Below are 13351 nucleotides of genomic sequence, written 5' to 3' on the forward strand. Positions count from 1 at the left end.
TATCTGGAGCATAAGACCATTCTGTAATGCTCTCGTATCGACTGTCTATCTATAAGCTAATAAGTGTCAGCAATAGAACTGTCTTCGACCTTGTTGATTACTTACGGCCATATCCTTCCACGTACAAGTAACAGTTTCAACATTCAAGTCCAGCCAAGCATCTCCATTTAAGGTCTCATGTCTCTACAAAATTTTAATATTATTGGTAATGTCTGAAATCTGAAAACCCTCATCGACAGAACAACATACCAACTCTAATTCTGGCTTGTCCGAGGCGAATAATACAGTGACGACTTTGAGAGAAACAGGCCTACCAAAAATGATTCATATTAGAGAGGAAAAGCGATAAAAGAGCAATGACCTGGCGAGTACAACCTTGTTGGATCCTCATCACGACTTTGATTGACGGCGTTTACTTGCGCACGAGCGTCCTCTCCAAACTTTGCCGCACGGATCTACACAGGGTATTGCGTAAGGTGAATCATTCATTACTCACATAAATGGGTGATTCTCACTTTGTTACCTTTGACAAGTCGAATCCCAATCGATCAATCAAAGCAACTGAAGCGACCTTGTCCAAATCCTTGGGAACACATTGGAATAGAATCTTGATGAGTAGTAGTTGGCATTCAACGTCTAATTAATGTTGGTGTTAGCGCAAAAACAACTAGAGCCGATACGGCTGGATACCAGTTCCATAGTATAGGCGATCTGCCAAAGCCAATAAAGTAGCTTCAGTGGAAGCAATTTTCTTGTTTGGCTTGCACTTGTGAAGTAATCGAGAAAGTAACTGTAGTGCCTGTGAAGTCACAGAATTGAGATAAGATACCCAGTCAAAAAAACATCTACATCTTATACGTACAGCTCTCATGGTGCTCTTTCCAGACTGAGCTCGACTGACAAAGTTGAGCAATTCCAACATGGATGTACAGCCAACAGCGACCTGGTCCTCTCCCCGATCAACACCATGCGTAAAGATAGTCAATGCTTGTTCAATATGATTTGCTGGCAAGGACTCTCGTAGTGGGAGGGTGAAGAAGAGCACTAGAAGTCGATATATAATGATTCGAATAGCGGGATCTTGGGTGTCTGCCATAGCAGCTCCAAGACGATTCAATAAAGGAGTTAAATCGTCATTAGATGTCAGGAGCTAAGCTTTGTCGAATGAATAAGCAAAGCACCTAGCCAAAGAGCATGAACAGTTCTTACAGTTTTGATTGAAGCGATATCCTTTGAGATCCTACATGAATCAAGCAAGGAACGATGTTGGTTGAGTATTCAAATATGTTTTGACAATGATAGTTTAAGAAGCTGCTCAGCATAGAAACTTGCCTGTCTTCTGAAGCAGGGACCTTTCTAAGCAGCTTCTGGACTCGCATTATCACTTCTTGCATCTTTCAAGAAGGTCTCTTGATGCAAAAGCTTTGGATGTTGCCGCGGCGATAGTGTGACATAGATTTTGATGACAATGGAAGGTAGGTTGAATGAAGGACGTGACATTGACATGGTGGAAGATTGTTTCAAGTTAATTAGATTCCAGACGCGTAGTAAAGTGCTAAATTGCTCCGAATGCTCCTCGACAAGTGTCGCCGATCAAGACCATCAAGAGATCAAAGATCAAGAAACAAAAAACAAGCAGTCGATGAAGTAGCAACTGCTATGCTCTACTCTCAAGTCAGATGGTGATGATGAGTCCTGTCATTACTTTGATTTGCGGATGTGTATGTCTTGCATGCTGGACATTCAACGTAAGCAACCTTACACAAACCGTCAAACAACCAGAAAATCAATACAAAAGCTGGGAGAGTATTGCAGCTACTGGCGCGGAGAGAGGTCACCTGAAATTCTATACGTTGGATCAGCTGGATTGCCCGTTTGTTTTGAAAAAGGCATCCACGTCACTACTACCGACTCATCCAGCATCAGACAACCCTAAAAATCTACCATACGAAACTCCACTGGCAAAGTAACCAGATCAACGATTTTGAGGCAGTAAGTCTATACCCATGCACTAACTCCTGCTTCTCACGATATCATCGCAGAGCGACCGCTGGAACGGATAGCTCACTATTCCAACTTTTTAGAAAAACCTTCGGAGCTGAACAAAAATGCAGACACCGCTCGAAGTCCTCATCCAAGTAGCTCGTGAAGAGCCTGATTTGACATTCCTCAAAGCCGGCAACAGGACTATATCCTACTCGCAAGCTTGGCAGTTGATTCGGCAGATAGCACAATTGTTGATCAATTGCAATACTTCCCATTCCGACAACATCAAGGATGGAGAGAGGATATCGTCCACCAACAAGATCATGCGGGTTTACGGGATGCATGTAACCGCAGAGATTGACTTTGTCTTGGGTGTCTATGCCATATGGTTGATTGGAGGCACAGCATGTGTTTTTAACAAGGATTGGAGCTCCTCCACACGGAAGGCACTTGCAGAAAGACTTGATATCCATGTCATGGTGTATTCGGCTCTGGGAACCCCAGTTGATATGCCCGGAGTGTTGTCTGTCGACATTTCTCAAGTCTCCCAACAGGTACGTAATAAAAAGAAAATCTATGCAACTTTGGTAATGTCCACTGACTTATGTTTGATCTAGACGTACAATGAATCTGTTGATATGATCCCGCTGTATGCTTGGATCACTCATACATCTGGAACTACAGGTACAGGAAAACAGGAATCATGGTATGACGAAGTTGCTCTTCAAACTAAATCTTGTCCTATGTTAGGAATCCCGAAATCAACCGTCATCAAAATGAAGACAATCGCACACGGTGCTCCATTATCTATACCTGCATTTGCTCTAAAGCAATACGCCCTACGTGACCTGGCATCAGCACCCACATTTTTATACGCAACGTCAACTGTATCTAATGCTCCATATGTACGATCAACTCTGTTGTTACCTCCACCTGATGCAGCCATGGAAACCACTCCTTCGGAAGGTTATATAAAGTCATTAGATGCTGGTGTACGAAACGTGCACATCACTCCTAGCATACTGACACTAGTACGAGATGCCATCGATGGATCTCGAGTATTCGATAATGTAGATATAGTCACTCTGGCGGGTGAAATGGTGACCTCTGCTGCTTTAATTGCGGCTAGGAGTCTGTTTCCAAAGGCCACTATACGAGCCAAATGGTCACAGGTACGAAAGTCATTTGTTGGAGTCTTGTTACGTCAGAGTGGCTGACTGTGTTTTTCTTTGCAGACTGAACTTATGTGGGTTTCATTTGTAACTGAATTCGCACCTACAACTGTCCTTACGGCCGATACAGCCATCGAGTATACACCTGTAAGCGGCCAAGTAGAAGAAGTCATCTTGCTAGATGAAGATGGTAACGAGCTACCTAAAATCCACGGCACAAGAGCCATCTTGGCCATTGTCTCTCCTGGTTTAATGGCTACCGGATACTATGGTGCTCTCAACTCATCAACCTCAGAATCATTCAAAAAGACGCACGACGGTCGAACCATGCTAGTCTTGCATGACTACGTAGAATATCGCGAAGGTGGTAAATTGGTTCCCAAGGGTCGTAGTAACCGTCGTGTTAAACTCAATGGACTGTATGTGGATTTGGAATACTTGGATCAGCTACTACAAAAGGAGTTAGGCAATCTCGTATCGGATGTAGCGGTTATGAAATCATCCACGTCGAATATGCTTGTGCTGTTGTATACGTCACCACATAGTAATGGTCCACGAGATTCCAGTAGCAGTGCTTCTGATACAACGACACTTGCAATGTCCCACTTAGTGAGTGGTGATGCCGTGGATATAGTATTGGTACAGGCTCGACAAGCAATCCAACAAGCTGGGGTAACCAATGCCTACATACACATCAGCAAACACATGGACGCATTCCCAATGACAGTCTCATATAAACGCCATCTCGCCAAACTGCAGAAAGTAGCCGACCAAGTAATTGACGACTCGATGGAAGCATCCGGCACAGAACTAGACACAAACGACGCTCTAGCACACGACATCTCTCAATTCTGCGCCACATTAATCGGAAATTCTCGTTTACGTGGTAACGATTTCGACCTCCTCCAAGCTGGATTTACCTCATTCAGTGTCATGAGACTTGTATTCTACTTGCGCAACAAACATCAATATCGCACTGATGCTATGATGCTGCTGGAACCTGACACGAAACCTAGCACTATTGCCAAAGCTATTCGAGATGCACAGAACGCTGATGAAAGCAAAGAATTCACTACTGGTTCAGTCTATGAGGTGCCGCAGACTGCACAGCGATGTGTGGCTGTTTATATCGATCAAGAGATCCCGATACCTCTTGCTGGTGCGATCATCAACCATTATCGTCGTCGAATCATTTATGAATTCAATATTCAGGTATAGTACATGTCGTGAGACGTTTTGCTTGTATATGCTGTTCGTGCCTAATCGGGTTGCCTTTTTTGACCTTTATTTTCGTTTCATAGTTCATCTACCGATTCCAACCGGACATAACAAAGTCGATTGACATCCCACGATTGGACAAGGCATGCGAGTTGCTCTGTCAAAAGGTGAGACAAACAGCAATTGCAAAAGAAGCCTCGCTAAGGACGGTTAATGATTCAGACCATCTAACCCACACATTCCCTACCAGCATCCAGTCCTCCGGAGTCGTCAACTCTACGGCGGCGTATTCGGCCTCCCACAAGTAATCGCCCAAAATTTCGGAAGCATGACCAACTATGCCGTGATTCAAGCCAAAGGACACAAAATCATCACAGTATCTGAAAAAGTCATGTTTGATCACACCAAGCTGCAAAGAATCTTAAAGTATGACTTGTCGAGATTGAATACCATGTTGGTGGTGGTTGTATGTCCCACAGTTAGTTTCGCATACTTGGGGATGTCACATATGGTGTTTGAGTTGGAGACTCATCGGTTGTATAAGGAGCATTTGAAGATGCTTTATGAGGATTTGGATCGTAAGGTATGGTGGTTGGTTTGGGTGTTTTGTTGTGGAGTTGTGCTGCTGGGTTGATTTTAGTTTGCAAAGGCTACTTCCTGGTGTTTTTTTGCGTGTATCGACAAGGTTTTTAAATCTAACTCAAATCTCCCTCGCTCTCCCTTACACAGGACATTCCAGTACATCGTATCCTAACCCGTAAATTGATGACGGAGGAATCTACACGTCGGTGAGTTTGATATCAAACATAAGTTTGTCCTGGGATGTCCTTTTTGCTGGTGGGGTTGACCTCGTCTTACTAACATGTTGTATTGAAAATTAATAGCCTACCAACTCTACCAAACGACATCCCCATCTTCAAAATGCGTGGTCTAATCCCACCCCAAATATCCGTAAACTACTTTACACTCGAGGCCCGTCTCGCACACCCAGAAACGATGATTGGAGCTTTCGCAACCGGCCTCCTCCAAATCCTACGTCCAGCCAGCACACTCCCAGACTCTGAAACAATCGGCTTCTGCTCTCTCCTCGGCGTAATTAAACCAGGATACAGCGGTAACGGACTCGCCGAAACATACCATATCTTGAATATCCCATTCCGTGATTTGACGCTAGATGAAGCACTGCAATCCTTCTCGGAACGCAAGACGTATTTTGTGCCAGATAGGAATATCAACAAGTATAGGTCACATGTGTTTTTGAATATGCGGACTCATGATGGTGAGCATCATCCGAGGGATCAGCATGTGAGGGATATATCACAGGCTACGTGGCCTAGTAGTCAGGGGATGGTGTGGGCGCATTTTGATATTTTTCCTAATGAGGGACGGATTTCTGCTACGATTATGAAGTCGAGGTGGATTAAGAAGGATGTTAGAGATACGCTGGTTGGACGGTATTTGGATGTTTTGGAATCGGTATGTTGCTTTGTATAATCATTGTTTGGAAGTGTGTCGGTTTGTGAAGCTGTTGTTAACATTACACATTCCTATAGTGGGGTATACGGGCTGAAGCTGTTGTAGCAGAGGGACTTCCTATATCATAAACTATTCAAGTCGGAATATTGGAGTGTATTTGTAGCTTGAAGAGGTGACATGTGACTCTTAAAATATTTAAGATAGTATTTAAAGTATCTTCGCGAACGTTTAACCACTCCCTCGGTTGCAAGTCATGTATGTCAAACGCCAAAAATGCGCCTTCAGAAAGAACAACAAGCATGGGAGATTAGTTCATCAGCACCTACATTTTTATACGCAACTTCAACTGTATCTAATGCCTCCATACGTACGATCAACTCTGTTGTTACCTCCACCTGATGCAGCCATGGAAACCACTCCCTCGAAAGGTTATATAAAGTCATTAGATGCCGGTGTACGAAACGTGCACATCACTCCCAGCATACTGACACTAGTACGAGACGCCATCGATGGAGCTCGAGTAGTCGATAATATAGCTATAGTTATTCTAGTTGGTGAAATAGTGACGCCTGCCGCTTTTATGGCGGCTTGGAGTCTTGGTGTCTGTTTCCAAAGGCTTCTATACGGGCTAAATGGTCACAGGTAGGAATGCGATTTGGTCTGCTGATTATTTTACGATGGAGTGACTAATTGCTACTCTTTTTGCAGACCGAACTTATGTGGGTTTCATTGGTAACTGAATTCGCACCTACAACCATCCTTACTGCCAATACCGCAATCGAGTATACACCTGTGAGCGGCCAAGTAGAAGAAGTCATCTTGCTAGATGAAGATGGTAACGAGATGCCCAAAATTCCCGGCACAAGAGCTATCTTGCCTATAGTATCGCCTGGCTTAAGGGCTACCGCATACTATGAATTATTCAAAAAGACCCACAACGGTCGAACTATGTAGTCTTGCAAGACTACGTAGAATATCGTGAAGGTGGTAAAGTAGTTGCTCAAGGACGTAGAACCGTCGTGTTAAACTGAAAAGACTTTATGTGGGTTTGAAATACTTGGACCAAGTGCTGCAAAAGGAGTTAGGCAACCTGGCATCGGATGTGTCGGTTATAAAATCATCCACCTTGAATATGCTCGTGTTTTGGTATCTGTCACCACGTAGTAATGGCACTGACTGGGACTACAGTAGCAGTGCATCCGATACAATAACCACTGGCAATGTCGCACTTTGTGAGTGAAGATGCTGTGGATATACTATTGGTAAGGCTAGGCAAGCAATCCGCCCTGTGAAACTGCATCTTTGGCAGAGATTCAATCGAGGAAGGGAAGACACTCACTAAAGAACGACTGAAACGATGTCTTTTGGGACCGGCATTGGCTGCATTACCTATGTTCAAAAAAGCAATGTTGAGATATCAATATAACTCAAATACACTTACCCAAATTCCGGTACTTGGTGATTTTATGGTCTAGCTACCAGCAGTACCAGCCAACCACGTAAACGTGGATCCACTCTATGCCTTTACGCCACCTCGCTTTGCATGGCATCATCTCAGCCAGAAGCCAAGAGACCCTAAGACACAACCACCAACCGCGGTCTTGCGGATTGGATGGCTATAGATCACGATGGGGAAGAGTGTTTGAGGCACGATGCATGGCATCTCGTGCGAATCGCCACTAGTTGCAGATGCCATCTGTTGACGGTGGGATGAGTCATAGTCCTAGGTCCATTCAGTTTTTATGCTCCATGGGCAAAAGTAACTTGGTTGATGAGCTACTACACTTGATGTCAGTATCTTGCTGGGAAAGATATGCCATGCAGAGGCGTGGATGGGCGATGAATAATTCGATTCTCCTCCATGGCATAGCTGCTTGAGCCGTTTCGTGGCCTACAGCGAAGAAAAACAAAAGGTGAGTAAGTTGGCCGAATCGCTTACTAAAACGACAATTGGTATTATGTAGAATGATGGTGAGCAGGCGGCCATGCTATCTATACTTACCGGTGCTGGACTGGAGGCCTGGATCCTGTTTCTATATCCCCTCTGCACCAATCCCTGTCCGTTTCTTGTTGGACAGCTGTGTATTCAGCAAAACAGGAGCAAAATATGGCAGACGAGGGGAAAGACGCCCAAACGAGACGTGCCTTTATGTTTTGAGGTTACTCCTTTTTCACCCTTGCAGTCTCCCAATGCGAGAAACAACACTTGAAATGGTGCTAGTTTGAGGCAGGCGTCCGTGTTTTGAAGAATGAGGAACTGCCGTAAAGAAGAATCAAGAGCATCTGCAACACAATGCTAGTACTTTCACGTGATTCGTTGCATTCGCCCTAGACCAGACTGTACTAAGTGCCCAACTACACAACCCAACTGATACTCTGAAGGGATACTGGCAAGTCCTTCCATGGCACCTCACTAACTTCACTGCTCTCTCAGTTGAACTGATTATGAACACTCAAAATGCGTTGCAGGTTGTCTTTCAATTCTTTTATTATTACGTAAATACCAAAATAAAATAACAGTCTCTCAAGATTACTTAGATACGAGTCTCTTCCTCTCATTGTTTTACACGTGTTCCATCTTTCTATCCTTTAAATACTGCTGGATGTCTGTCCATTAAGAATGTGTCCCAATCTAAATAAAGGTCCTAATTTTTTTAATCAGCCAAGTACTGGCAATGAGCCATTAACAGTCATATCCGATTTCATTCCCCACTGTTTAACCAAAAAGAACCGTGTCAGCAAAAAAAACTATCCTTGAACATCTCAATCATCTTTTACCTGATGGAAGAAATGCTGAACACGACTACCCAACGTCTTGTGCAAACCCCCCTTCAGATTATGCGATACCCAAAACGAGATCATCACTACATCTGAATCAGGCCATATATCAAAATGCATCCAAAGAGAACCACCATTGTTGGGCCAAATCTTGTTTGTGCATAGCGATCTCATTTGGATTTCAGGTTCTGGTGTTGAACGAACCCGCAAGTTGAGAAACACCATGCCGGCATATCGTCTAATATGCTTGAGGTGGTCTAGCACTACATATGTCTTGCGAGTTTTGAATACAGCGAGGCATTCTTGTTGGTTGATGTCCTTTGGCAAGTTGAGGACAGAGTATGTTTCTACTGTACCGTTTCCACTATAACACAAGAGAGTGAAAAAAAATGCTGGTTGACAAGACAGTATGCTTTACCTATATCCATCCTTAGCAACATCAGCAACTCCAAGATACCCCATAGAGAACTCGCCCTTACTAGTAGTAGAATCCTGAATGAGTTTCAAGATTCCGACTGAACTAGCAGCCATCATCTCTGTAGCCAATTGTCCCTTTGGAATCTTGACATTGATGGTAAAGTAGTCCATTGTTGTGAGGATTGGTACTTTAGATGTTATACGGGTGATGGGTGTATCGTTTGGTAATGGCTGGAATCGTGTTAGAGCTGCAGATAGCACGAATGGCCAGTCCATCAGCCGCGTTGGGTAAACATCCTGAAAAAGGAGCGGTGAGTCAACATAGAGGCAAAACGGGGAAGACGGCAAATTGCATACTTTTCTGTCCAAGTCCTTGTACAATCGCTTCAGATGATTAAAGTAGATAGCTCGTGTTTCCATGTCAAAAGCCATATGAGCCATTCCAAGTATAATAAACGAGCAGCTTTCACTCCATACAGCGACCATCATTTGTCGACCTTTAGATAGAGTGGGCTGGACGAGACGGTGCAGAGCGTTCCAGTCATACATTTGGTGCTCGGGCACTTTGACCAGAGTAAATGAGGCTGCTGGATCATTCAGTATAGCAGTAGTCTTTATCGGCATTATCAGACTGGCAATAGTCTCTGACAGGATATTAGTACCGACGTGTTGAAGTCGCGTACGTAATGGTGGATGCTACAAAGAAAGAAAAAGATGAGATACATTCCGAGTACTATCGACTCGATCACGAAAACTTACCAATTCAGCCAATCTAGTCAGCGCCATAGTCAAACGAGCCTGTTTTACACTTTCACCATCTCGAGCTAATGGCAAAGTTTCCAGATAATGCACAAAATACTCGTGTGCTACCCTCCAACGAAGAATGTTGGGCAAGATTGGCAGATGCAAGAATGTAGCAGACACCCACGTTCCAGCCATTCGACGTGACGACAAGGAAAGCTCGTACGATGATGACTCTACTACAGGCACGATTGGACCTGTAATCGAGAATGGAGACGGTACACCTTTGGCTTCAGTTAACGTGACATCACTTCCTTCAAATACACTACTACCACCTCCGTACACAGCCTTCCGAGTTGACGCTTCCCTTATATCTTTAGCGACACTCGTTGGTGTTGTGCCCGGTAACAGCAAAGCATGAGCATCAATAAGGTATCGGTACCGTTCACCTAAATACATCTTGACGCGTAGAATTGTCAACGAGTCAAATCCAGCATCAACAAAGCAGAAATCACCACCAACCAAGTTTGGTTGATTGATGACTGTTGATGCCATTTTAGATATCTCCATCGCGATTTCATCGTCTGCTGGTACCATTGGTGCTGATGAAATGACTTTATCGAGTTGCAAGTCGGAAAAGAATTTTATGGCTTCTGGATTTCGGAGGGCAGAGGCTGATGCTGGTGGTACTCCAGCCAAGAGCCGTTTCACTACGACTTCTGTCTTTTTGCCACTTAATGTGTATGGAATGTCGTCGATTGGCATTACGATGGCTGGGACATGTCTAATGAGAAACGTTTCAGGCGAGAAATAAGTCGATTAAGAACATGTTATCAAGAGTCCAAGCTTGAACTTACGCTGGAGACAGTTGTTCTCTAATCCGTAGCTTGATCAGGTTTCCGAATTCCGGAGAGAATGTGAAGGCAGCTTCCATTTTTAAGAAGAGTACGACAATCTGTATAGAATGACGTTGTGAGATCGCTTTGATTGATATAGGCTCCAAAGTGTATCGATATTTTTTACCTCGTCTTCACTCTTAGGACTCTTATATCCAACGGCAAGCGAGTCAGATACTTCTGGGAAGTCTTCGACTGTGATAGAAAACGGATGCATCAGAACTGTGCGAGATAGTAAACCTCAAATCTGCCATACCAATTCTGTATAAGTCAGCACTTCCAAATCGAATTCCTTTAGGATTCAATGTGCCGTCACTAGCGAGAGAGTGCGATCAGTAACATGGTTTGTATCTGAGAAATGCGTTCTTTTGGCACTGAATCAACTTCACATACCTTCGACCCAACATAACCAAACCCCCATACACAGAGTCAAGCTGGACATAATCACCATGACACCAAACATGAGGAAACTTGGAATTATAAAAGTATGCAGCTCGGTACTTTGAGTGATCTGAATCATTCAGAAATCCAATTGGCATACATGGCATTGGTCCTTAAAAAACTTGTAAGATGCCGCACAAAAGGAAAACTTTCCAGAACGATTAAGGTACTTACGAGTACAAACAAGCTCTCCCGGGGAGTCAATAACTGAGTTTCCTTCTTCATCCCATACATCAACACTCATTCCAAGCCCTCTACATTGCACCTGACCGCAAATGACGGGGAGATCTGTGTTTGGTGCGCCGAATAAAGAGCAGATGTCTGTGCCACCTGTTATAGATGCTACCATGACGGTTGATGATATGGAAGCGTAAATATATTCGAATCCTTCCGGAGATAGTGGAGAGCCTGTCGAGTAGACTGTGTCGAGAGTGCTTAGGTCGTATAAAGCGGAGGGGTTGAGGCTTGCATCACGTATTGATTGTATGTATTTGGCACTGATTCCGAATTTGGTTACTCTGAAGAGGTGGGAGGTAGTGTTCAGTGCGTGTAAACGCAAAAAATCTTCTTATGGTCAAAGTAGAGACGGAGATTGATTCCATGCACTCACTTGTGATCTTCAACAACCTTAAACAGCACTCCTGGAGTTGGCAAGAATGGTTTACCAGAAAATACAACTAGAGTTGCACCTTCAGCTAAAGCAGAAACCTGCCAGTTCCACATCATCCACCCAGTTGTGGTATAATACAAGAAAACATCCTTTCGTGACATGGACGTATGAATCAGATGTTCCTTGCGATGCTGTAATAGTAGTCCACCAGCACGATGTACAAGACATTTCGGTTTGCCGGTACTTCCACTAGTAAACATGATGACGAGTGGGTGATCGAAGGGTAGCTGTTCAAAGTAGAATGGAGCGCTGTCTTCTGCGGATAGTTGTATGAAAGCGTCCATGCTCATTCTACAAAAAGGATAAATATGTTAGAATTCATTGCGCATAAAAGCCCAAGCGAGCAGACGTGGAATGCTTACGATTTAGGCACTTTAAACGACTCTTCTGGAATAACACCATCAAAAGGGCAAAACACTACATGTTCCAGACTCGGCAATCCCTGCACAATAACCTCCAGTTTATCAATCTGAGACTGGTGTCTTCCATCTTCAAACACCGTATCCGTGCAAAACAGCACCTTTGGCTCGATTTGTCCTAATCTATCCAGTGTTCCCTGCACACCGAAATCTGGCGATGCACCTGAAAACACAGCACCGACGGCAGAAGCAGCCAGCATGCATATTATGGCGTATTCGGTGTTTGGGAGGAATGCAGCAACACGATCTCCGACCTTCACACCACACTTGCGCAACGATTTAGCGACCTTCTCCACTTGATCATACAGCTCTGCATATGTAAGCGAGTGTGGAGTCAACTGTTCCCCTGTTGAAATGACTGCTATGTGGTTATCCCGATATTTCAGCATGTTTTGGGCATAGTTTAGACGTGCGCCCTGCGAGTGCAAAACAAGCTTGATCAGTACATGAAAAGCCCACGTATAATCTATAAAACAAAGAGATACAACCGCCTACCTTAAACCACTCTGGTATCTCATCCATCATCACACCAGTCTGCAAAACTTCAGATGGAGATGCCGAGTGAGTCACTTCGCAGTAATCCCACACGGCCTTCCAGAATGCATCCAAGTTGTCGACACTCCATTGCCAGAACTCTTCATACGTCACTATAGACACACATCGTGCGCAGGTGTCAGTAAGGTTGGCGAGCCGGATTCTCTGCGCAAAGAGCTACTACTTACAAAAGTGCTCCAAGGCATGCCTCTTCTCCACATAAGCCTGAAACTGTTTAAGCTCTGAGGGAAATCTAGCCTTTGGCGACCACAGAACCCGTCTCTCCATGATGCTCCACTTCTAAAGTTGTTTAAGATTTTTGACCCACGGAGGAAATTTGTGTGCTCTTTATCTCTCTTTTTCGGACGTTTGCTTACGTTTTGCTGTTGTTTCTGAGTGGCGTTTTTGGTTTTTCTGTTCTTCTCGACGAGGATGTATGGGAGGTTTAGGGGGTGTTTGAGGCTCTTTGTATTATTATCGGTCGCTGTACGACGCGCTAGAGTGAACTTGACCAAGTATGGTTTGATAGTTAAAGCACTGCCACCTTCCCTTGCAATTGCTAATTTCATCATATCGCTGGTAATTTCATGAAGATGCAGCGAA

The 13351-nt window shown here is 44.1% G+C and overlaps 3 protein-coding genes across 3 annotated transcripts; 2 read left to right on the plus strand and 1 right to left on the minus strand.

Annotated features, from left to right (window-relative positions):
- Positions 1–2108: 2108 nt before the first annotated feature.
- Positions 2109–5980, plus strand: SmJEL517_g01200 (uncharacterized protein; the record flags this gene model as incomplete). Its single annotated transcript, XM_031167128.1, has 9 exons — positions 2109–2540; positions 2604–2670; positions 2737–3158; positions 3222–4370; positions 4460–4543; positions 4627–4959; positions 5106–5164; positions 5261–5852; positions 5930–5980. The coding sequence occupies 9 exons, from the start codon at positions 2109–2111 to the stop codon at positions 5978–5980; spliced, it is 3189 nt and encodes a 1062-aa protein (XP_031026922.1).
- Positions 5981–6207: 227 nt separating this feature from the next.
- Positions 6208–6806, plus strand: SmJEL517_g01201 (uncharacterized protein; the record flags this gene model as incomplete). Its single annotated transcript, XM_031167129.1, has 3 exons — positions 6208–6402; positions 6468–6494; positions 6561–6806. 3 exons carry the CDS (start codon positions 6208–6210, stop codon positions 6804–6806), a joined length of 468 nt encoding a protein of 155 aa, XP_031026923.1.
- Positions 6807–8510: 1704 nt separating this feature from the next.
- On the minus strand, positions 8511–13317 carry SmJEL517_g01202 (uncharacterized protein; the record flags this gene model as incomplete). The annotated part of the gene is made up of 15 exons (XM_031167130.1): positions 8511–8564; positions 8631–8994; positions 9049–9344; positions 9405–9743; positions 9807–10572; positions 10646–10743; positions 10812–10879; positions 10941–10999; positions 11078–11237; positions 11300–11643; positions 11736–12086; positions 12158–12630; positions 12710–12861; positions 12937–13048; positions 13126–13317. The coding sequence occupies 15 exons, from the start codon at positions 13315–13317 to the stop codon at positions 8511–8513; spliced, it is 3828 nt and encodes a 1275-aa protein (XP_031026920.1).
- Between the last annotated feature and the right edge of the window lie 34 nt (positions 13318–13351).

Source organism: Synchytrium microbalum (genome assembly GCF_006535985.1).
Source record: "Synchytrium microbalum strain JEL517 chromosome Unknown SmJEL517_scf0004, whole genome shotgun sequence".
Classification (NCBI taxonomy): Eukaryota; Fungi; Chytridiomycota; class Chytridiomycetes; order Synchytriales; family Synchytriaceae; genus Synchytrium; species Synchytrium microbalum.